The sequence below is a fragment of the Ciconia boyciana genome, chromosome 1 (genome assembly GCF_034638445.1).
Source record: "Ciconia boyciana chromosome 1, ASM3463844v1, whole genome shotgun sequence".
Classification (NCBI taxonomy): Eukaryota; Metazoa; Chordata; class Aves; order Ciconiiformes; family Ciconiidae; genus Ciconia; species Ciconia boyciana.
In genome coordinates this window covers 138,207,840-138,233,841 of record NC_132934.1, presented here as the reverse complement: position 1 = coordinate 138,233,841, position 26,002 = coordinate 138,207,840, and the positions used below count along the sequence as shown (strand labels likewise).

The following is a 26,002-nucleotide window of genomic DNA, read 5'->3' as shown; positions in this document are numbered from 1 at the left end:
TCACTTAGAGATGTAAAAACAATTGAAAAAACACTTGTTTTAGAATTTTTCACCTTTTAATGAGATGATGACAGATGTACCTATCAAAAAGGACAAAATAAAGATATGAATCTCACTTAAAGTGCATTCAATTCTACTTTAGTGTCTTTGTTGGCCTTCAGAAGTATAACAGTTTGCTGAAACTCTTTCTTAACAGATAGACAGGTTGATTGACTGGTCCATCTAAATAAAATGTCATGTTAGGAAAGTAAAAACTCCACAGATTGGACCGAGTCCTAAAATACAACTGATTCAATCTCAAAAAAGTCTTAGAAGAAATGAGTACCATATCCTTTTGGTCATGCTTTTAAAGCACAGACACCTGGTGGGGTGGGGTGAGGGAGAACAGTCGGGCACAAATCAGAGAGAGGTGCTACCTCCCCAGAGAGAACAACTCCAGAAGTCCACACCCTAGGGCAGTTCAGTGCACGTCAGTGCTAAAGGAGAGGGTTTGTCAGGCAAGACCAAGGACACAAGTCCTCCCTGCTCTTTGTCAGGAACCGCCCCCACACAAAGACACAACACTGACCACAGGCACTACAAGCTGTGCAAGGCTCACGTCTTGTGTGCCCTGCAGCAGGGTCTCCATCGTGCATCCCTGGTGATCAGCATGGTGACCTTTTTCCCCAGCTCTGTGGCTTCCTGTGCCAGGCACATCTCTGTGATCTTTGGCTGCAACCCATACACAGGATCACACGGTGCTGCATGATGGTCAGGATTAACCTTCAGGAGCCTGCTATCCAAAAAAGGACTTTTCAGGTGGCTTGTACTCCAGGCAAGACCTAACAACATGGCTGTTACTTGGGCTGGTATGTGGGGTCTCCCAGGCTGGGATATAGGAAACTCAAAATGTTTGGAATTCATTATATATTCTTCAACCTGCAACTGTGCTTACAAAAGTGATGCTGAAGGGATGGAAACGCTGTTTGTGTTAAGGCAGATGCAACTTGTCTGTATAAAGTGTTCTGGAAATCCGCTTCCCTGCTTCCCCTCCAACATCCTGTGGCCTGGTCTCGCCGTTTCCTTCTCACAATGGTCCAGCTGGACCAGTTACCAAAAAAAAAAACCCCACAAAAAACCAAAAAGAAACAGAAGGAAGATATTCCTTTTGGGCATGAGGACTAGGGATCTGCCCGGGTAGGTAATTAAGTGCCCCTGGCCTTTTGTGTGAGCACACCCACGTCCACGGTGTGGAGTGTTTGTTTTGGACCAGTTGCCCAGTAATGGAAGATACTCTCTTTATAAAATAAACAGTAGAAATGCTTGTTAAAAAAACACCATGGAACGGACCAGGACAATGCTTCCGGCTCACTGTGACACACACGCTGAGGGAGGTTAACGCTGACTTTGGGTGACACAAAGACCACTGTTCAGGGAAGGTGGTGGGGCTTGGCCACAATGTGAGCATGGCGGGCTCATCCTTACGGACACCAGCAACACGAGGCCTTACATTTTTCTTTCCAGAGCCAGCTCATCACCTGAAAGCTGGGCAACGCTGACCCTCCTAACTCCTGAGGCTGGGGGAGATGCTGGTGCTGCTGCTTCCCAGCAGCAAACCAGCCGTCTTCCACCACCTGTGCCAGGCTAACGGCCCACATGGCATGATCCAGCACCTTCCTGGTTGCTCATCCCCTCTGCCGTCATGGATTAAGAGTCTGCTCAGCGAGTATCCATGGGGCAGATCTTTAATAACACAGTAGGGCAGAGAAGAGTACACCAGAAACAACCACGGACAGAAACCCTGAGAAGTAGAGTGCCATATGCTGCTATCTGGGCTATTTTTGCTTAATGTTTGCTGTTAGCAACAAATAAGAGCCAACATGGCTTTCTTTTCACTCTGCTGACACAACATGGTTGCGAACCTGCATCCTTCCAATTTCCTGGCCCTCTGTACCCTTATTGACCAACCCGACACCCCTGTCAATATAGAGGTCCTGAAGGAAGGAGAGAAATATAGATTCTGCTGTTTGAGTAGTGCTGGGGTATTTTCCCCTCAGGGGGTGCTCCTATAATATTTTATACATGGAGAGAGCGTGTAAGACAACTCTGTACATGAGAATAAGGCAGTGGAAGATGGGAGAAAGAGGATAAAAGCAGAGTGGTACATGTTTGAAATGCCTGAAGTTAAAAGAAGGAGGGAAAAAAAAAAGGAATTAAAATTAAGAGAATCAGCATAGTGATTTTTAAAAATGCTTGGGTATAGTTAACCAGAAGAGATGAGCAATGCTGAAAAACAGGAAGTAGATAAATATATACAAGGATGAATAAGTACAAAGTGCTGACCTTTGCTGTGGGCAACTACTTGAGCCCTAAACAGCAAAGTGCACTCAGAAAATCCACCTGAATGAAAACAGAAAGTATATCCCAAAACTTACTAACAGAATGGAGTATAAATGCTATCACGCAAGGTAGAAGCACACACACAAAAAAATCCCTGAACAGAAATGTAATAGCAGAAAATAATATCATCTGTAAGTGCTCAACCAGTATGGTTGTTTAATTATCGGAAACAGAGGTCAGCTAAAATAAAACAAGGCTATAAGGAAATCACAAAAGAGTACAAAGCAATGTAAGAAAAAATATTGTTTGAAAGATCTTTGGCAACAGATAATTTAAGAGGAGTAAAGAGCAACTCTGGGATAAACATTTGTATGCATCAGCAAAGGAAGCTATCACATCTCGAGGCATGGCACCAAAGAGGCATTGGAGGAGTTGTGGAAGTGCAATTGCAAAGATCCACCAGATTTGGGTGACACAACAAAATTAGGTCTTTGGTAAATTATCAAATCAATTTATTAGTGCTAAAATCTGCTACTGCAATGGAAAATGTGAGAATAAAAAGATAAAATTTATTTAAACTTTCAAAAGAGCTTCTCAATAGAAACTTTCAAAGGAGACTACTTAAGTCGTGCTACCTATATGGGGGGAAAGATAAAAGCTCTCAGCGGATCAAAAATTTGTGAGACACAGAACATTAAAAAAAAAAAAAAAAGGCAGTAAGTGGTTAGCCATTTCCGATGCAGAAGAGCACCCCACAGACTGCTATGAAAATCAGTACCTGGCATGCACTAAAAGCGCAAATGCACTGAAAAGCAGGGAAGGTTTTGCACAGAACCATGTTGCTTTGTACTTTTAAACGCATGGAGAACTGTGGGAAAAAAAAAACAAGGAAACTAAACAACATAATGACTGATTAATTACACTGCAGACAAATAAAATGTATTGACAGGAGCAGTACAAGACGGATTTTTCCCCAAAGGTCGCTATAAAATGATTAAACTTCTTCCTCAAAGACTTATTCTGCCTGTGGGCTCAGTCCTACATCAAGTAATTCTCATAACAAATGAAAGATTTGTTACTCACAACCCAACATGGGAGGCAACTGGATTTATCCAAACAAATGTGTTGGGGGACTTTCAGTTTTAGAAGGATTAATGCAAATATTTTCCATAGCCATTTTTAAACCAAGAAAACAAGAATCACATATATGAAGTCACCAAACAAACAAAAATTAAAAGGAAAGCATTTTCTTCCTGACAAATACTTAAAGTAACTTTGAAGTAGGAACGTTCATTTTTTCAAGGGAATTTCAAAGTTACATCCTTCTGCCAAACTAGATTTCAAGCAGTAACATCAGAGTAACCAAATCGCTTCTCTTGTTAAAAACTTGTGTGTTTGTGTGTGTGTTTGTGAAACTGGGTTTTTAATACTGAGCTTTACTACCACTTTTCCAGAACTTCTGTTCCAGGAGGGCACATAAAATTAGGTGCACAATTACCCACATGCAGAAGACTGCAATTTCAGAGACACTTTTCAGGTCTCAATGTCTAGACTTAGCTCAAATGGCTGCAAATTACAGGTCAAGTCCAGTGGATTAGGACCCAGCCCACAAAGCTGATTAGTGTCCAAACAAAAGAGTCCAACTGTATCTATAAATCCATGTCACATGGAGTCTATTAAAACCCAGCTGATCAGTAGCACTGAAGCATTTATATACTTTAAACAACAGCTATTTTCCTAGAGCTAAAAAAAGAAAAGCAAACCAACTGACTTGCTTGGGCAGGGCTGGGTTCACATGCTTTGCAATTGAAGAGGAGACTGCAAATGCAGGTAAACAACTGGATCATGTTATCCAGACCACACTTTGCACTGGATGGTGAAAATGGGGAGAAAGAACAAGGAAGAAAAGATGCAGGCCTTTAACCCCTCCTTTTCTCCCAGGAACTAAGCTTTCAGTTGAAGAGATCTGGGTTATACTAATGACAAATAGGAAAGATAAGACATATTTTTCAACTTGGAAATAAATACCTAGGCAGTACATCAGCTCAGTAACATTCTCCTACTCCAGAAAGTATACATTTAAGACTAAAGAAATCTCATACGCAAAACTAAGACCCAATCAGTAAATATCTACTAATTTTATTTTACCTTTGTCTCTATTCTTCTCCTTTCCTAATGAGTCCAGTTTCTTTCTTAATGATTTCTTCCTCTTTTGTCCATCTGTAAGAGGAGAAAAGGAAAAAAAAGAAAGGGAAGTAAGTGAAGTGAAAGAATGCTGAACAAACTGCTGCACAAGCTGTAGGAACATGGACTGAGATGGCCACGGCACTTGGAGTCAGGAAGGGCGTGGGGTACATTTCACAAAGGCTAGGGACTGTCAGAGTCCTTCAGCCCTAAGGAGTGCTGCTTTGTTCACCCAGATGTCGAGGTTGTACTGGGGAACCAAAATGTAACCCACTGCATGCTGCTGGGTACACCTACACATGCATGGTCACACAGCCCATGTGGCAGAATGGAAAGCTAATTTTGAAGACTTAACAATGGAGATTTGTTGCTGGATGCTCTTGATAGCAAGGTACCATAAACCTAAAGGTACTGGTTAGCCTTCATCCATGGTCACAAGACTGTGATTCAGGTGTAGAGCTGAAGGGAGTATCTGCAGATGGAAGATGACTGAACTCCAGGATACATTCTGCATATCAGTCATACCAGTTGGGTGATAGCTGACCACCTTCACATGACCCATCTGATCTGAACTCACACTGGCAGCTTGCGGTTTGGTACAACAGGTGTAGATTGGTTCAAGTGGATTAGAGTCTCAGAGAAATTATTGTTCTGACACCCTATATATCATCCAAGTTTTCACTAAGGTATTAAGGACCAAAGATTTTAAGCAACAGTGTAGACAGGTTCATTCTTGAAACAGCTATGTCAAGTTTGGCTATCATTATTTCCTTCAGCAGCATCTTTTATAATGAAAAGTCAACAAAAATGCATTTTATTTATTAGGTCTCAACAAATACCAGGGATTAAGCCATGGGCCTGCTTTAACTTGTACCTTTTGAATTTTTTAAGTTCCAAAGCAATATAAAGGGTCTAACATAGGGACTAATACTAAAGCTAACATAGGCACCACTCTAGCTACAGGTCAATGAACACGTACCTTTGCCTTCCTGGTTTTGTAATATGGCAAAAAACTCAAAAATGAACACACTGCATCTTTGTTTCATTTTTATGGTAAGAAGGTCACCAAATAATTTGCCTCAACATGTTTTCTAGTTATGTAAGCCAGTGTCTTAAGCAGTCTTTCACAGTAAGGAACATACCACAGAGGAGTGCAGTGGATCTCCATGGATGAACTCTCATCTTTGCAATTAGGGCCCACAAGAGAACACAAGCCATTTCCCCATAGTTTTCCTTCAACTCCTATGGCAAGCCACGCTCAGAACATTACTCAGCAGACAACTGGACAAATTCTGACTTTTTCATAGTCAGTTAATACCCTTTTACTTTAAAATAAACATTTCTTTTTACCTTATGCAACTGTGGTTTGCTCTACTCCACATGCACACTTGGGCTCTGCATTTATTTAGAGCGTATTTGCTTCCAGCACTCACTTAACTATGATACTCAGCTCCTGTCTCCTGAGGTACATTGTCATTTGCTGGTTATGTTAATCCCCCTTTTTCCACACCCGCTCTGGTGAGAATTCATCTCTCTGAAATAAGGCTGACTGGAATGGATAAGGTATTCTGGATGAGAGTTCAGCAATATAATGGTGGTAATTCATTGCCTGATACGGTCTATGATTAGATTTTCCTTTTTCACAGCTACATGACAAGTTCATAACTCAAAGTCATACTTTGATTGATTAATATGCCCAGTCTTTCCACACCTTCTAACATTTCCAGTTGATACGACCAAGTTTATTACAGAAATTCTTCTTTCACCTCTTGCCAATATGAATAGTCGGTAGCCTGCTTACATAACACCTGGCAGTACTTCTTGTTTCTATAGGGTTCCCTACTACCATTGTGTTCTGGTTTTATATATATAAAATTATTTTCAAATTATTTTTCATGTTATAAAATCAAATTACTGCTTCACGGTAGCCTTTTGATAAATGACTTACATTTCTTTGGAGTCTTAGAGCTTCTATTCTCCAAAGACCCATTTATTGATATTCTGACATTCCACTGAAGTCTATCGAGATGTAAAAATGAGAACAAAAGTCGAAATTGGATGTAAAATATAGTGTTTTGGTATTAAAATTACACAACGGAGATTTCTGGAGTGGTTTAATACTGCATAGTCAAATACAACAGAAAAATGAATGCTATTCAACACCGAACACAGGAACAAATGGCACTCTCATCCACATGGAAAACAGGCTAACGACTTCTAGGGCCAAACTATCAATGCTTTCTCATGAACCTTGTTCTTAGTGGGTGATTCTTTCAACTCGAACAGTGAAGTAATACCTCAGTAAATGAGCGGCTGAGACAACATTTGTGCATTTGTCTCTGCAAACCTTGAATTTTGGATACAAGTGATGCTCAGGCCTGTAAGAATGTAAGAAGCAGGAAGCCGTTCTGGAGATAGATGAACCAGAAAATACAGAAAAGTCCACTCCCTGCACTCCTGAGCAAAGAAAGAGACCGCAGAGCAACAGAGGAGAGACACTTACCTTGGGCAAATGGGTGCAGTTCCACTGAAGGCAGTGGAGCTACGACCATTTACATTTACAGTTTACCCCATGGCAGGAGAAAAAGAGTTGCATATTAAAATAATAGAGAGGAATTCCAGTGAAAAGCTAAAGCTTCGGAGATCTGCCAGGAGGTCAGTTCCAGTTCTCCTCCTCCCCCAGAAAAAGACGTGATTAATTACAATCTATATTCTGTAAAAATAAATACATTTGGAAATTATTGTTGATTTAGATTACATCAGGCATGAGCACTGCTAAAATATTCATAATGTGCTTAAGGACTTGTGCAACTCTATCAGTTTTACATCTTAAATGAATACAATTCATAATAATAATGCTTAGTACTTATTATCTGCAGTATGCTTTGAGAATATAATTAATATCTGAAGCATTCTTGGGAAACAGGCAAAGCATTATTACCTGTGCATAATACCTACTGTACATTTTATAAAATGAATTAGCAAATAGTTATGCAAAATAGTATTCTGTCAGCCCAAAGTGCTATTAGATATGGCCTGCTATTCTCATCTGTGCTTTGGAAATGTTTAAACCACAAAGTGATAAATGCTGTTGGACTTTTATCCAGCCTTTTGTGTATATAATTATCACTTAATGTCTTCTTTCTATAGATCAACAACGTACTGCTCCTCCAACAGATTCCACTCAAGAATGTTAGCAAGACAAGTACTCAAAAGACAACTGTCAAAGTGAAGGAAGCTGCATTTTTTTTCCTTATTAACCCATTCTGGTTTTTCTGAAGAACATCTGCCCAGGCACCTGTGCAGATCAGTTGTTTCAGAAATGAACTTGGTTTGTTCAATGCTTACTAATTTGTATGTTTGCTGCATTGTTCACTGCAATGCATACATCACTCTCTGGGCATCTATGTAGTAAGACTAGCGTGATGAATATTTAAAAGACCAAGAGTCTGCAATCAAACTCCTGAGTGCATATTAAATTGTTACGTGACCTGTTTTTCCAAAGTGGTAAGCACTTCCAGGTTCAGTTAATGCCAAAAGACTTTTCTGTTTGAAAAATTAGGACTCTATCAGTGAATGAAGCCTGCGGAATACAAGAGTATTTGCACTGATACACCGACTTTGGACAAGAATTGAGGAGTTTGACTTCTGAGTTTATTATTTTTGAAATTTTGGTTTAAGGTTGAAATTCGTCTACAATGTCATCACTAACACTATTTAACTAGCAGTTACACTCTCAAATCCCAGATTTTGTATAGCCCATTTCAGGGCCTAAGCTTCACTCTAAGGGAGACCAGGGTTCTACAAACTAGGTAATAAGAAGCCATTTTCAGGCTGAGGATATATAAATTTCAGCTCTAAAAGTTAAAAAAGGAAAGAAAGAGAATTATGTATTTTTTTTATATGACAGATTGCTCTGCTGCTTTGCACAAGACCACCTACCAACACCACATATGATTCAAAGAGAGACTGAATCCTGTTACTATTATTTACTTCCAGTACTGCTTTACTAATTTTAAAGTTATGGAAATCAACATGTCTATTTGGTAGGTGTAGGTGTTGCTCAGCGTAAGCAAAAGCATCACGAATGAGGTACAGGAAATTTGTTCAAGATGATACAGTTAGTGGCACACCTGGAATTAACATTCAGGAACTCTTGGCCACCAGTTTCATATTATATCACTTAATAGCCACTATACAGTGAAGCCCTAATCCATTTTTTTTCATAATTAATCTATGTAGCAAAAAGTACAACAACACCTGAGCTTTCTAAGTCATTTTTACAACACTATTACAGTATTAGATTTCAGATGATGGAAAGTACCCTGGCGATAAGCTTAAACTGAACCTGTAACAAAAATAGGATTCTTCAGTGCCTTCTTTCCTTATACATGGGCTTGTGGATTATCTATACGAATGGACGTTCCTTTTATGTTACTTACATGCAAGGACACTCTTTTTGTTAATCAAAACCATAATTTATAAATTCATACAGAGACTTTAATTTAACTCAGTGAGTTTTTGTCAAAAGAGACCTTCTGTTGCTTATGGGGTTACTGAGTAAAGAGAACTCCCCTCCCCATCTATTGGCAACTTCCTTTGCTTATGAGAATTATGTTTCTTGTCCATTTAGGGAAGAAAATTTGTCATGTTCTGCAATTAAGGGTTATTTTCACACAGTATGAAGAGAGGAGTTATGTGAGAGGTGAATATCATACCAATAGCTCATTTATCAAAACAGAAACGGGTGAAAAAGTTGATATTGTGAGATTTCTAAAATACTTCTTCATAGTAGTTATATTCATGGCCATTTTCCCTTCATAGGCATTAGTAATTGGATCTATTTGCATTTAAAGGAAAAAAATTGAATTAGAATGTATGGTCTAAAACTGTAATCCATTCTGTCTTGAAAATTACTACCAACAGCACCACAAAGCACCAAGTCTGACCTCTCTTGAGGACTTCTCTGTTCACTTCACTCATTGCAAGCGACTCATTTCCCAAGTGCCAGCCTCCCGCACTCAGCCTGCGAGCTGAATGTCAAGCTACAGTCTCTCTTGCCTGTGCAGTACTGCAAGTAATAGAGACTCTCCAATCAGAAAAACGTGCTTAATTCTGTTGACAGAGCACAATAAAGATGAGACTGCTTCATTCATTGACAGTTGCACTGTGTTTGTGGCTGCAGTCGCTTCTTTGGGTCACTATACAAAGCAAATTTGCTTCTGAATGCACATTTGGAGCTGCTCTGCTGAAGACGAGGGTGCTGGTTTTACTTAGCTATTTCTGCGACTATAAATGTCCATCTTGAAATATTTATTTAGATTAACTTGTTGTTGAAATGCCCTGTCCCCACGCGGTAACTTCCAAAGCACTGCCAGCTGCAGCACAGATAGAAGGTAGTTTCAATGAGAGAACCAGGAGCTACAGATTTTGGCACATAAGGCAATATGAAAAGGGAAAGGCTGAGCCCACATGTATTTCCCATTGCTCTCTTTCTCCCTTTAACCTGTCCTCAGCAGTACACACACGGAGATCTCCCTCAGCAATGCATATTACTATATGGCTTCAGAAACCTTGGACTACCTCCCTGTTTCTCACACTGCTTCTCCTTGTGGCCCTCGTTGCTCTCTTTATTTTGCTTTGACTGAAATCAGCACTCCTTCATGCTTGTCAGCCTGCAGCTGATGGAAGAAAAGCTATATTCGTTCAAGTGCATCCTGCAGCTGCAGCCGTGACCTTCCAGGTGGCAGCTGGTTCACATGTGCTCACCTCAGCCCATGGAGCTGGGTTCAGGCTGCCCGCCACAGGCACCACAAACATGCCCGAAGGCAGCTTCCCTCTGACGTGCTGCTTTCTCTGATGCAGCAAACAAGCTTCAGCATTTCCCTCTCCGGGAAGTTCCCACTGAATGCATTTATGGCAGAAGAAATAGTGTGAAAAGGGCAGAGCTGAAGTCAAAGCCCATTCTTCAGGAGAGGGGCTGCAGCTCCCCCTGGGCTGCGCACAGGCAGGACCAGAGCCAGAGCGTCGCAGCCCTCTGTGCAGGGCTTGACCCAAAACCTTCCCAGGGCAATGGTGAGAAGCTGGGTGAGGCGTGGGGAAAGCCAACTATGCAGGAAACGATGTTCTCAGCAATACACAGTGTATACAATACCACCACTTGAGAAAACCCACAACCATCAGACAAAAGTGTGGTTTTTGTTCTCTTCCTCCTCATCCCATCAGACTCTTTGGTAACCTGCGGTTAGTGCTTCTTCTTCGGAGACAGGCTTCAATCCCTTTGGGCTAAGGCATTACTGATTGTTAAAATGAAACATGGAGGAATTACAAAGTCCAAATGTGCAGGTTTAAGTGATGCAGCTGCTGGAAGTTTAAATCCTGCATTATACACAATCTCTTTACTGTGCAACAGTAAGAACTCAGTCATACTGGCATATTAATTACATTATTTATCTAGGAAGTATTCATAAGTTGCCGTGGAACCTGCCTAGAAGGCAAAACTGCTGGAAGTGTCACCTGCTTCAAAAGGAAGCTGCATCTCCACAGTGACCTGAATTTTATTAATCAAATAACACTTTACAATAACCTTTTGAGATTCTGGTACAAATTTTAAACAAAACAAAACAACCCTCCATAATTTGCTTGCCAGGTATTAACAGATTTTTGATGCTGCAACATCTATTCTGAAAGCAAAGGTAATACACCAATTTATACCAGTTGAGCATATTATCAGTAGACTGTCCTGTCTTTTAGAAAAACACATCTAAAAAGTGTAGCTCCAAACTAGAATCAAATCTGTTAGAGTGAAAAATGCACCATTTCTATTGAACCCTATTCTCAAGGTCTATTTCTATCAGAAAGAGTCATGTCCCAGCTTGCTGAGCAAAAAATGTTACATGTTAGAAAACAGCAGGATACAGACATAGACTATAACTGTAACGAGATAGGTACGAACCCTTCTTCACAAAAAAAAAAAAAAAAAAAAAAGCTTACTTTGGGCAATGCTCTAATTCAGATAGCAAATACTATTCAATTCCTGTGGACAGAGGAATCATAAGAAAACACGACATTTTGGCTCCACTTGCCTACACCTTCCCTCGTGTATATGAAGTTTTAAACAGTCTCCAAGTATGTATGTTGGAAGAAAATAACTACTTTGGTATTTTCAAATATGTTCTTCCATGATTCTCTGTCATGAGGGACATGGGTTAACTGGTGGGCAAAAGCAGGTGTAAGGGTGAGATGAGTAAGTATGTAAACGTACTGTAAGGGTGAGAACCAAACCTCAATACATAGGGAATGTGGGATTCAGGCTCTGGAGTGAGGTGAGGGCTGCAGAAGCCACAACTGGAGGGAGGGGGCTGTCAGCACAGCCCACCCCTGCGAGGAGAAGAGCCGGGAAGGAGCCACTTTCCAGTCCTGCCCCAGGCCACCGCACTCCCGCTGTGCAGGAAGCTGCAGGTCTAACAGACCAGCATGAGCGGAGCTGCACCAAAAGCAACCCCTAAGAGAATACAAAGAGGATGCCTGCCTTCAGTTTGTGCATGCCATGTATAAATATCCTTAAAAGATCAGAATTTGTAATTATTTCAGAATTTTTCAAACCACTACACCAAAACCAAGAATAAAGTTCCCTATCTTCCCTTTTCATTTGATTGTTTTTTAACGTATTCTTCAATCCTTTCACATTTGGCCTCTTGACTAGAGACAACTGTGTTTGAAAAGTTGACCAAAAAATCTTTCAGCTATTTTGGCATTGCTGGAGTGAAAAAATATATAGTTTTACATAATTTAAATACTTTTTTACTTACCAATACATTTGAAATGGCTGTATTACATGAACTCTGAGGAACAAGATATTCAGTGAGTTCTACAGAGGAAATGAAAAATCATAACACTAAACTATAATTGTTTTGGAGCTTCTTGGTACTTGTTAAACCTTTAGCTGGACCTAAGGAAACCAATTCATTTTGACATGAAAATAAACAGTTGCTCAAACCTTTTTTTTATGCTAGGATGAGGGAAACTGCTGCTGCTGCCATATATAGAAGGGACAATGGAAATAACTTACTCAAGCATGCAAAGCTACCTGGAAGCCCTTAAGGGAATTACAAAGGAAATGCCAAATGCCTTTGTATGCCCTTCTATGGCTGTCACTGGAGAGGAGCAAAAAGCAGGTGCATCCCTGGAAAGGGAGAACAGATAAAGATGCAGGATGCCAGGTCTGACTTCCCTGAGCATAGACAGAGTCAGATTCTCAATACAAAGCTCTGCTTGCTTCAGTGCCTACATTAGCTCAGGAGTTGCTGTGTCATGAGAAGTCCCAAATTATAGTACTCTAATAAAATAAAATTTAAAAACAAAAACAAAAACACCACAACAAACACATACACAAAAAACCCCCCACAAAACAGAGAGAGTGGGCCAAAGGGTAACTTGCTACACACTTTTCTCTGGGAAGGTCTTTTGATGGAACTCATGCCTTGTGTCAATATTGGAAGTAAAAAATGTCTCCAGGTATACTGAAATTAGAGGGAACCACTCCTTCTATACTTCAGGGCAATATTTGCTAGACTGAGACTGATGACAGGATTCACGAAACAGTAATGTGAAGTAGCAGGCGCAAGACAAAATACAGGCACTGTATTTTTTCACATTGTAGCAGTATTTGTAGTGTGGCAGGAGTTTCCTTAAACTCAAAAGGTAAGTAAGTTCCTAACTTAAACAAATTGTGGTACATCAGGGACTTCGCTGCTGCCCTTCTCTCTACAAGGAAGGCACTCAGAAACCATGACGATGGGCAGAGGTTTAAAAGCTTTCAGAAACACTGAACATCCCCTGCTTGGAGTGCTTTCATAACTGACAGTAAAATAGGTCAAAAACTGTCTATACTACTACATCAAAACAACTACAGAATAAGAAAATATTTTAGCTGTACTGAAGAAAAAAAATCAAAACACCAAACCTTAAACAAACAACAAACAGGAGCCTTGATGCTGTAGTTTGAGATAGAAAAAATGCAAATAACAGCTCTAAAACTGCCTTCAGTCCACTGGGGGCAGGGGAAAATTGACTGTCTCCTGGCATCAGTTACCTAAATAAAAAGTCATTTTATAATATGGAGGGGGAGAGTAGTTTGATGCCATTCCTAGTCAAAGTGACGCTTTATTTGATCAGAAGGAGAAATACCTTTAATCCCCACAGTACGGGGTGGGCTAGGGGCAGACCAGACATTAAACTGCTGGCTTTTAGCTGGCATTGAACTTTTTGTGTATTGATAAGCTGGCCTGCATGCCTGTACTGGCAGGTGAAGCAGCAACCAAGTTTCTTTACATCTCCCTTAAAGCCTTCCCCCAGGTTGCTCTTGGCATGAGCACGTGTTGAGCTGTTCAAATGAAGAGGAAATTCCCCCAGCTCTCTGGAATTCAGGGGACCCTCCGGTGGTCACAGAGGTGGTTCGGGGCATCCAGGTCCCCGCTGTCTTCTGACCATCACTTTGTTGTTATGAACCTTTCATACAAGTCTTTCCTCGGACTCTCACCTTAAAGAAGGAGCTGTGCAAGAAAATAAAACGGCCTTCATAACTTGCTCCCTCCAGGACTAATTAAACTAGTCCACTATATTCCTGCTCAGAGCCTTGATGAAGAAATGAAATGAGAGAGGAGCCTTAGGTGCAAGGAAGTGAAATCACGATGCAGAAGGTCTCTCACTGGACAGGTTGGTGGCCCCAATAATTGAGATGCTATCCCTTTGAAAAATGACCAGCGGATCTTCTTTCTAATAATGTTTCATTGTAATAATTATCTGTCCTCTGTGTCATCAATCATCTAGCTTACATACTTTTTTATTAATAAACAGGAACAGGTGTTGAAAATGTAAACCACACAGATAAAAGGCATGATGAGCTCTGCAGAGAACACTTGGGCCAACTTCCTGCACAGAAATAGTCACATAGACATTTGTCTAATCTATTCTTAAAAACCTTCAGCAGGAGATTAGGTCTCCATTAAATCTCAAGGTACTCTTTTCAGTGTAAAAGCCTAACACAAAGATATAGATAGTACCGCAGCTCTGATAAAATACATCTACATGTAGTCACCTTATCTTTCCTAATCAGTATTTAGAGACATATCTTACACTTCTGGCACCAACCACAACTCCACGCCTTTGAAGAAACTTTAGAAACTAACTCTTCTACCTAAGGCAAGAAGAAATCCTCATCAGAAATACTCCCCTAATGCACTTTTGAAAGGAGCCATACACGTAAGATAACAGAAATAAATCTGATTTTCAACTGAAGTTTTTAAAAGATGTATACCAGAAGAATGCACATGTTAAAGCAAAGCTCTGCCAAAGGCAAGTACAACATGGAAATTAGTAGGCTGCAATGTCAGTATTTTTAATAAAGGTTGAAAAGCTTCTCACATGGGATGTATTTATGGTATTTATTCTTTAAATTGTAAAAAAGCACAAAATCTTAAGTCACTACAGAACCAAGACACACTCATGTGGATCATTTGCAAAGCACAGGACAGCCTAATTGAGCGTTCAAAAACAAAGGGCCAGTACTACATCAAGTAAAGACAGATTTGGCAGAACACAATCAAGAATACCTCTGTTACACCAGTGTTCTCACAAAGATTTAGAAAACAAACAGAAACAATCAAATACACCTAATTTTGCAAAACACAGTGTTTTAGAGCCTCTGTATGTGCATTTTGCTTCCTAACACTGGTTCGCTCAGGCTGTGTGTCTGAACTTTTCAATACAGCCAATGGTCATGCGTAACATTTTAAAACAGAAGCTGAGATTTCCATGTGGCACACTAATACAGACAAAATACTGAATGTACTTATATGTACTTATAGTCAATAGCTATTTCAAGTATACTATTAAGGAAATTACATTAGACAGGAATTTTTTTATGTCTCAGAAGTAATTTCTAAGCTCAATGGGACTTCACATCAAATATATGCATGCAGCAGTCTCTTGATCTAAATGTATAAGAGCAGTACCCTAAACCCACAACAATCAGCATCTAAATAAGCAACTGCCCTGATAATGAAAACCTCTGGTCACGATTCCATCTCCAGTAACTACGTCTCATGACATTTGTATATGGAAATGTGGATCGAAATATTTCCCTATTTATTTTTGGAGTTTCAGCAAGATCTCTTCCCTTCATTGTGATACCCGCTGAAAGATTCCTGCCTTTCAGCACTCCTGCCCAATGAGCTCTGTAGCAAAGCGTTCCTTCAACGTCCATCCCTGTCCCCGTTCCCTTCCTCCACCTTCAAAAACACACCTACACAACAGGTAGATTCTTGGAAGTTACATAAATCTTTCTTTTAGAGGTGTTGCATTATATACTGATTTTTCCATGTTCACATTAACGGTGCCATTGATTTCACCAGGAAGCCTAGCATTTTCTACTTCTGTTCTGTATTCATATAGCACTGAAGAAAATGCATGCTGCTTCTCGATCAAAGCTCCTAGCTATTTCCCAAAATACAAACTAATTATTAAAAAGACAAACTTTTTTTGTTTATAGTGAGTAAAAACATTTGCTTTTAAAACTATCAGCTTGTCTCTAACTGATGGAATAGATATGCTGAATAAAGTTTTCCTGATGTAAACAGACATGTAAAACCTGCTATGTGATACAAGAAAATCTTGGAAATCAGTTTGCTGAGCATTACATAGACTCTTCTGTTAAAAAAACCCTGCCTCTTAGCAAAATTTTTAAAAGGAACAGATCACTAAAAACTTTCTTAAGTTCTGAAGATAATAAACTATTTCGCCTGTTCTACCGTTAGAAAAATTACATTCTTGCTAGCTTCATGTATTTCCATTTTGTTCTTGTCTCAATGGTGGCAAAAACTCAAATTAGAAAACAAAAAATCACAACAAGAAATTTCTGCATATTTCCTTATTGGGGGGGAAAAATAAAATAAAAAAATATATTTTTTTTTGGCTTGTTTATCTCCCTGCCTGGAAAAGCTCCTGTCACCTTTACTTTGACAAACTCCTGTGCAGCAGAGTGCAGGGCTGCGTGCTCTTACAGCCTCTACTCTGCAGCAGCTGGGACTTCTCCTAGCTTAAAGCATTAAGTCAATTTTATTTTTTTTTTTTTCCAGACTGACAGATATTGTTTTTATTTTCCCAGGAGGAAAAAAAAATCCTCAGAAAAATCCATGTTTCCATGAAAAATTTTAATTGGGGGGGGGGGGGGAAGCTTCCACCTAAAAATCAGCAAGATACACAGTTTTCATCTCTGACCAAGTCTGATACAGCAAGCCTGATACAGTATATCCAAGATTTACTAATGTAGTGTAAAGGAGCAGAATTTAGCTCACAGTCTTGCTTGTCTTTAATATAATCTTCATGACCGCTGCTATATTGAACGAAAATCCATGGACTCACAGGATCACATTAGAGAGAGTATTTATACAAGAAGAATTGGCAGAGGTTGGCAGAGAGTGGCAGTAATATGCCTCTTCACTTAAAAGATATACTGATCCCAACTCAAAAGCATCCAGTCTGTAATCCCATAGCTCCACAAAGTATAGGCTACAGTTTACTTAGATGCCTTCCACTGTTACAACAGGCTATAAAGTATATAACATGGTCAGTGATTAAAAACAATGAGCAGTTTGGAGCCCTCACAAAAATGCAAGTCCAGATAAAAATCATAGTCACTCTCAGTGTAAGGAAAATGGATAATGAAATACAATGACGAGTAATGTAAGCAGAAAACAGATCCAAAAAACTACTCCCTGCCAAAATAAACACAAAGCGGAGAACATGTAACTCTGAATTCCCATTTTTATTCAGAGCTTAACTGGAACGTATTGGGGGCAATGAACAATAAAAATTCAGAAAGCCCGAGTTTTCTTGCATAAGTTTTCTTCCATTTCAGAGGTGGGGTTGTCTCAGTGCTCAGTCTGTAACCACACACTTATCCAGACCCGCTCCTTCAAATTCACCTTACTAAAGCAAGTCATACAAGAGACTAATGCTCACTTCATGTGAGCAGATGCACAGCGTCACACACCTGGTGGAACTGGCTACAAAACTTGTATGCACAAATGTACAAGGCATGTGTTCAAGCAGCGATAAGCAGTATCTTCCCTTAAATGACTGGGACTGCATTTAGGTTTCTAAACCCAACCTTAGATCATATTCATTACAACTAATTGAACGAACTAAGTACTAGATTTAGCAGTAAAATTAAGGACTACCTTCTCTCTCCCCAAATGTCCCAGTAAGTCTAGAAAAATCAGTTCCCTCAGAATGTGGAACACTTTCTGTAATTACTGAAACTACTGTGTATGACCTAGTTGCTGTTAACGATAAGAAATTGTGTGGATATACATTCTTGTCACAGGTGGCAACAACACAGTAAATAGTCGTCTTAGTAAAGGCAGTTTTATTTCTTTTCTCTTCTGTAAAAGAGAGTTAAAAAACCCTCTCTTTTATTACATTTGGTACACTTGCGAAAACAGCTGGGTAACATGTTTATTGTCAGTTCTGCAAAGTGAAGACAAATTCTGTGGCTCACCTTTGGATTTTCACTCCAAAATATTTGAGAAACATTAAAATAAACCCAAAGGTACAAAGTAAACGTATGCAACACTTGTACCAAAGCATAAATATACTTTGGTATGTAATGCATGTTAAAACCAAAACACTACATCAACATAACATTAAGGTTGTGACCCAAGCCAACAAAAGCAAGATAATTAATCAGAGAGACACGTTCTGGCCTTAGCCCAACCTACTGCATGTACTGCAATCTGTCGCATCTGATCTGTTAACAGTCCTGGGCCAACACATAACCTCAATATTCAATCTTAGATACCTCAATCTTGTATTTTGAAGATGAGACTGGAACAAAGATATTTCACCACGTCAATTTGAAGATATGGGACTGAACTCTTGTGCTAATAGTCTTCCTACAAAAAATGAAGTTTGATAGCATCCCTGTAATACTGTACTGAAACATGGATCAATACTGGGATTCATAATTACTAATTGTAAGAAAAGAATGACATATGAAAAGTAAAAAGATACTTCTAGGGTTCTTGCCTAGTAGAACTTCCAAACTGAGTGAGCCCAGGCCTCTGAAATCTGACGTAGTGCACACACAAACAAAAGCTCCCATGTCAACTTTCTCACAGATGAAAATCTGGCCTGAAATAATTTAGGAGGTTAGAACCAAAAATGTTTGATAAGGAAAACAATGAGATTCTGTGAAGGTCTGTGCAAAACCTAGGTAATATATTCCCCTTGATGACTCAAATTCTACTCCATCCACATTAAATTAATTTTTTCCAAATTTTAATAGGAGAATTCAGCATAAATTTTCATTTCTTTCCCATTTTTTTTAAGAATAAAAGATAACACCTTTTTCTAAGTAGTTTTCCTCTACCTCAATGTCTCATAATTGACTAGTCCTACAACCTTCTTCATCACAAGAATCCTTTCTGATTCCTGGTCCTTCTGAGTCCTTTCAGTGTCTTTGCCTCCCCTGTCTTCAAGAGTCGCTTCGAATGTGTCATCCACTTAAGGATGAACATTAGGATATCAAGAGGCCTCATCAATTCTGCAAGCTTAAGCTGATAGATCTGCTGATGCTACCTTAAGCTGATAGATCTGCTAAACTAAGATTAAATGCAGCTATAAAATGATCCACTCTTTGAGCCCATATTCTTATTACGGGATTCAGGGGACATTTCGATCCACAAATCAGTAGGGCAGGGGGCAGCTCTCTCCTAAAAGGAGAAGCTCTTTTGATTTGTTGAACCTTTCTGGAACTGAGGGGCAATGATCATATCAGCCAGGCCTCATCCTGCTGGTCACCACTTCCTCCATACTGAAAAGCCCCATAGTAGTTAACCCATCCACACACGTCCTGGGTCTCACTCACTGTTCCCTTGCCCCCGACTTGTGCCAAGACTAAGTTCTGGTGGCCATAACCACTGCATAGTTGTCTACATCCAAACAAAGCCTTGATTCATAGCTGGAGCTATAATGTATGAGTGCAATAAAAGCACAGGTAGTTGTCCTAGTTGTAACTGCTGCAATGACCACCTTTCAGCAGAAAAATAAATGTGCCTCTCTGTTTATTTTTTATTATCAGCCCATGAAAAATACTTCTTTCCAGCAGGTAAGTTCAAACATGCAGCTGCAATATTCAGCTGAAGCTGTAAGACAGTAGTCTCCAGGCTGATATATATGAAAAAGCTTCACAACTTTTGTTTGATGTCTTAATGAATAATCATAGGCTGCCCCAAGCTTGTCAAAACAAATCAAAACAAAGCTAACACACAAGCAGATATGCGCTCTGTGTGCCTGTTCCCTCTCTTTGGTATCTGAAGTCAGTTTTGAGTCCGAGTTGTACTGTGTGGGCAATGGCAATGCACATGCCTTTACAACACCTTGCTAATTTAGCCTGGTAACTCTCAGCAGCACCATTGTTGTCTGACAATTAACGAGGTGGGGAGAGAAAAAGGGAGCAGTTTGGTCTGTGTCCTCTCAGTTGCTATGTTTGAACCATTGCACAATCACTGTGTGAGGAAAGACTGGTACCTACCAGTATGTTTACCTGCCTACTGGTTTCTTCTTCCTACAGAAGCTAAGACTGTGAGGCAGGCAGCCTGTGCTCCCAAAGTGTGAGGCAGCATATGCATCAGTAACAAATTATCATCTACCCACAAAGAGCAAAATAAATAATCACAAGTGGCAACATGTAGCATGCTTTTATAATACAAATATAAAGCCTCTGAATAGGTTACAGCAATTCTGTGTGAAAGAAGAAAATCTTATCTACTTCTTCCCCATCATCTGTTAAGATCCCTTTCTTCCCCACTGGACCAATGTCTTCACCCCCTCTTCCCGAGGGGTTCCTACCCATGTCCTGTCCCAGCCCTAGCAGCCACAGTTGGGCAATAATAAGTGGAATGTTTTCTTCTAAAAGCTATCTTGGGCAGTGCTGTGGTGGCAAGCCCTATTGGTGACACCTCTGGTTTATAAAAGTAAAAGCAGTATTTAACAGACATGAGTAGCAATACAGCTGTTTTCTGGCACTTGTCCAGAAATCCCCCCAGGTTTGTCTATAACTTTTCAAAGAAATTCAATGAAAGAATATCATATACACTTTTGGGTAGTCAACAGCACTTACTAAATTGTTTTCCCAGACCCAACTTCAGGCATCAGTTCTTCCCCTGTATCAAGAAGCCCATCTGTATTTGGCTATGGAATAGGCAAGAGGAAGGAGAATGGAAACTCCCTGGGGGAAATTCCTAGCCCACAAGACTTCTACATGCCCATAACTCTAAGTCCTCTGCTAGCCACAACCCTTCCCCAGAGTTTTGGAGATTACACTTGGTGTGGTAACAGTACATGAGTTTTCTATTTTGCTGCACAGACACATATGACATGCTTCTTTTGCATCCCAGGACAATGCAGGCAGCTGGACTGTTATTGCAGTAATAATGCAATTTACCTAATTATACCAATATGCTTACTGTGCAGCAACGCTGCCCGTGTGGCTACAGCATAGGACAGTATTACCAGTGAGAAACATAACTGAACAACTTCTGGATCTGTAACAGATTTAGTCATGTGAAAACATCAACCATTTTCCACTATTCTTTGTTGACGCTATGAAGAAAACGTGTCCCACTTGTGCTGTCACAAGGGACAAAGTGAAGACAAATAAGAAAATCCATAAAACACAAAACATCATTGATATATGGGGATTTGCATGTGGCCATTTGTATACAAAGAGGTAGATCAGAAGTCAAAAACTTGCTGTCAAGAAGATCAGAAGCAAAGATGCCATTTCTGTCTGAGTTACTAGAGATGCTGGACAAATTTCTGCTTGTCATTGTACAGGTAAACAAATGCTTGAGAAAACATATATTGCTCTTATGCTTCTGCACTACTGAGATCATCAGAAGTTCCTCAGGAGTGAGGTAGCTATCATGAACATCAACATCAGGAGAGGTCAAAACTCAGATGAAAAGTCAGGACTTCACCCAACCTATAGGAATAACAAAGACAGCTGGACTCAGCAGACAGTGCTTATGACACCATTTTAATGACAGCAGAGAGGCCTCTTTCACAGAGGTGAGGAGGGGCTGGGTCTGTGGCACCTGGCAGTCCCAGCACACACAGCGCTGTAGGGAATCGGGCCTGAAAGATGCACAGATCCTAATTATTCTTTCTGCATCCACATCGCTTCATTGTCCTTCCCTTCCAACACATGAGTTTTCAAAGAAGAAATGAGAAATTAGTATATGAGAAGTCAAAGCCCAATAGTTCAATCTGTACAATTTGCTAGGTCAAAGAAAAAAGAAGCAAACAGACAGAACTACAAACTTCTAAGTATCTGCCGAGTATCCAATTTGGCCCTTATTTTCACTGAGATGCACCGCCATTTAGCATGAGCCACTGTGTACAAGTTTTTGGTCAGCTTACAGTCTGATGAGCTTAATCACGTGCTAAATCACCTCTAAGCCAATTTCAAATACTTTTGCGGACTTTCAAGGGATGCTCAAGCTTTCTATAACAATTCAGCTACAGCATGTCTACTTCTGTGAACACTGGTAGTACCTACATATTTTTCCCACTTCTCAACAGATATTTCCCCAATTTCCACAACAACAAGTCAGTGCCTATAGACGCCTTGGAATATAGGGCATGCAGATTCAATGGTTTGCAGATAGCATTTATTTTCTAGTGATCCTCTCATCTTCTCTTTTCCTTTTTCTGCACTTGTATTTATACAAACTTCATTACTTCCTAATTAACCATGTATGTCCCCCTTACTTATCTTCTTAATGAGCAACCACAAAAAGCAGCTCAGCCATTTATGTTTGCATGCCCTACTGGTAAATGTACACCTATCTAAGCAATATTCAGAATTAGCATTGAGCATTTCTTTTTTTCCTCATTTATCCTTTCCCTCCACAACTCCTCCAGACCCGTTCCAAAGCTGGGAAGACAGCAGCGCATCCTGTTGGGGGCTGGTGAGAACATGAGCAGTCACAGTCTCTTCTTGAATAAACAGAGGTGAAAACTGCAACTGTGACCCCCGACTCCCAAATCCTATTCAAGTCCCTACTGATAGGTTCACATCGTACCTTAAAACCCAGCCAGATGCTTGAGGAGTTGAATGAGGGCTGGAGCCCTAATTCCTCGTTTGCTCTAACTGATAAAGCCCTGCAGTTCCTACCAGTACTCCCAAACACAGGCTCAGTAAAGTGGGACAGGACTGTGAAAGAAAGGAGAGTTGTAACTATGAGGTATTTAGGAAACTGTTCCAAACAAGCATCATTCAACACCTCTTCTGCTCAAGAGCTACCTGGAGCTGATGAACAGAGGGGAAGAAAAGGAGCTCCTCTCCTGCTTTGATCCTGGTTTGACTTTGAAAAACCTACCTGACTTGAGTTACCAATTTTTGGCGGAAGGCATAGTGTAAAAGGTTCATTTTTTTGCACTACTTGCGTACAAAGACATACACAATTGGAAAGTCACCAAGATGTATGCGCATCTAAAGTGAATTTCATCACACGTTTGGGTTTTTTTTCTCCCATTATCAGGAGAAGATTGACTTACTTGAAATTGAGAAAAACACAGTATATTCTAAAGAGCAGCTGTAAAGAAGTTTCACCAGAATCGTACCGTTGTGCCATTCAGAACATCAGGCACCAAATTAAAAATCTTTCACAGAGTAATTGTGTTGGTAGAGAAACTGTGTAATGCTCTGCTCAGAAATGATTGCTTCTTGCAACTTAACACATAATATGCTTAATTTTAAAACACTTAATATGCCTCATCAATAATCTCACTGGTAAATCTAATCTGAATAGCAGAACTGAATAGCTAATTTATTTCTCATCTAAACTGAAGCAAAAGAGACATGAAATGATGGGGCCAGCCATAGAGATGAAACTGGAACCTGGGTTCCTGAGTTTGTGAAGTGACTTTTAAGATGCTTCACCAGAGTTTGTATTATTCTTATATAGTTTTTATGCATGAAATTACACTTTTCAAATTCAATATATCTAAAATTAATTACACATTATATATTTACCCACATATATACGTGATGTGAAAATAAAAACTGTTCTTGTGTGTGATCTGAACCTGAAAGATTCAACAGTTCCTAGTCCATAAGCCCTGGCAGCACTGTGCCAAGTTGCCTGTCACTCCAAAGCATCTTGCAGAGGAAGGGTGGGTTGACTGGGAAGAGACCCTGGCTTTCCCAGATGGTTGGCCTTTCATGGCAGTCCCAGCAGGAAACAGCAAGGAGAACACAAAAATAGTATTCAGTCTCCAAAGCTCAAAGTTTCTGAATATGAGTATGTATACTCTATTGTCTTGGATGGTATTACCTCCATACATATATATTCATTTCCCACTGAAACTGCCAAGTGACAGTTCAGACTGCCAGAAAATATTGCAGTGCCTTTAGTGATCCAGTTCTTCATATGGATGTCCTGTAAAATTGTTTTCATATTGATGGAGCATTTTTTGAGGGACCAGGTGGGGCTTGAAGAAGCTGATCATATCCATCTCACTACAAACTGATGCCCTGCTGTAATTTGTAAGCTGGACTTTGTTGGTTTTGGCAGGAGTTTTCTGCAGATCCTAAAAAGTTGATGAATACCCAAGCCGATGTCTTTCACATTTGTTTTTCTCCACACCATTATTTGCATTGACTTGACAACTTTTTTCTGCTTAACTTTGATTCATTCAAAAACTGGTCCTGTGGCATCACTGTGTATGTGCTGCCACACAGTACCTCTGCTGTTCACAGCCAAAGGTGAAAATTCAGTGGTCCCTTGTTATTCCTTAAATAAGTATACAACAACTAGAAAGAAACAACAGGAAAGCCAGATTTGCAGATGATTGTATCATAGCACAACAGCTGTCTTTGCTAGGCTTGGTCTTCAGCCTACAGGAAACAACAGAAACTTTCACATTAGTTTTAGTGAGGTTTAGATCTCTTCCACAGTAACCTAAGTACAGGTGTACTACGGGCACATATCCTGCATCAGGATTCTGATAGCTGAGCTTCTCCTTTTCAATTAATCTCCTGTTCCATAGGAGTTCAATTTTCAGGAGTCCTGAAAATTAACTTGTTTTCTAGGAAATAATGACCACTGTCTTTAGGAAAACTTGGGTAGGATTCATCTTATTTGATGCAGATATCTTCACTGTCTGTCTGACTAGTGATGCTTGGCTTCCTCCAGAGCCAATACAATACAGAGTGAAAAAGCCACTTCTATGGTATGATCTATCTGACCTACATAGATGTATACTTTTGGATGCCAGGAAGTGTAAGTAAAGCCTCTTCCTCTCAACTGAGTATCAAGAGTTCCTAGCATGAATAGGTCTGATTTAGATTATCTACACTGTTGACAACTGTCCTTCATCAGATGATCCCACCCCAGGCAACCTGAGTTGGACATAGTAGACAAACATTACTAGTCATTTTTACATAGTTACTATGTTTAAGCAAAAATGAAATAGAAGACAATGTCTGTGGAATAAACAACCTAGTGTTTTCTCCCTTTTATTGCGGTGATATGAAGTCAGTGGCTTAGCAATCTAAACAGAGACGGTTTATCAAGCCCTTACCTTTGGGGATAGTAATCTGACAGCCCAGGTCACAGTCCTGCTGCAACTGATAAAAAGCCACTTCCTGCAGCCGAGCACGCTCCAGCTCCGAGAGGCTTTGAACGGGAACTGACTTCAGCCGAACACTGCGCCCTGACATGCTGTTCCAAGTGAAATCACCCTACAGGAAATCAAATGGAAAAATATGAAGCATCATATGGTATTCACAGTTTAATAAACAGAACCATCTCTTTTACTGCTAGGAAAAACAACACAGGTCCTCTTTTCTAAAAGGCCATTTTCTTGGACATCTCTAGCCTTTCAAATATCTTTGTTTTCCTAAGAGCAGCATTCCTTAAAAGGACTACAGACATGCAAAACAAAAAGTCAATTGTGTCTGAAACCATTTAACCAAGTATTGTTGCAAAAACATTAGGATTCCAGTAACCAAAAGCACAAAGCAGGAAAAAAAATCCCTTGTCTGCTTTTCCCAGTTTGCTTTCTTTGTACAGTACTCAGTTGTCACTTCATTCCTTTCCCTGCACAGTCTGTCAGACATGCAGACCGCCACAGGTCCTTGGACAACATGTATCTTATCTCCCTCAATTTGCTAATCCCACTCCACTAGACTGTTCAGAGAGCACACAGGCAGAGCCCCTTCTCTCTTCTGACACACCCCATCCCCTCCTTATGACGATATTGTGTTTAGACCAAGATCGAGTAAAGGACAAGCTGTTTCATATTTTTGAAAAGCCGTAATAACAACGTACATGTTAAAATTTATACAGGAAAACAACTTGAGATATGCTACATCTCTGTAAGGTACCAATTATGCTTGGAAAGCAAATCAAAAGCTTTGGCTGTTCTA

General features: G+C 40.0%; 1 protein-coding gene across 5 annotated transcripts in view; it reads right to left on the bottom strand.

The window, feature by feature from the left end:
• The window catches only part of ARHGAP6 (Rho GTPase activating protein 6), a 339,527-nt gene that overhangs the window by 39,097 nt on the left and 274,428 nt on the right, over positions 1 to 26,002 (bottom strand). For 4 of the 5 annotated variants that reach the window (XM_072849490.1, XM_072849493.1, XM_072849494.1 and 1 more), the window contains exons 2-3: positions 25,156 to 25,315; positions 4,468 to 4,539 (exon numbers count right to left, since the gene is read on the bottom strand). In XM_072849490.1, the coding sequence (XP_072705591.1) occupies positions 4,468 to 4,539; positions 25,156 to 25,315 (232 nt within the window). The remainder of the gene's footprint in view (positions 1 to 4,467; positions 4,540 to 25,155; positions 25,316 to 26,002) is intronic. The other variant, XM_072849492.1, reaches the window with a different exon arrangement.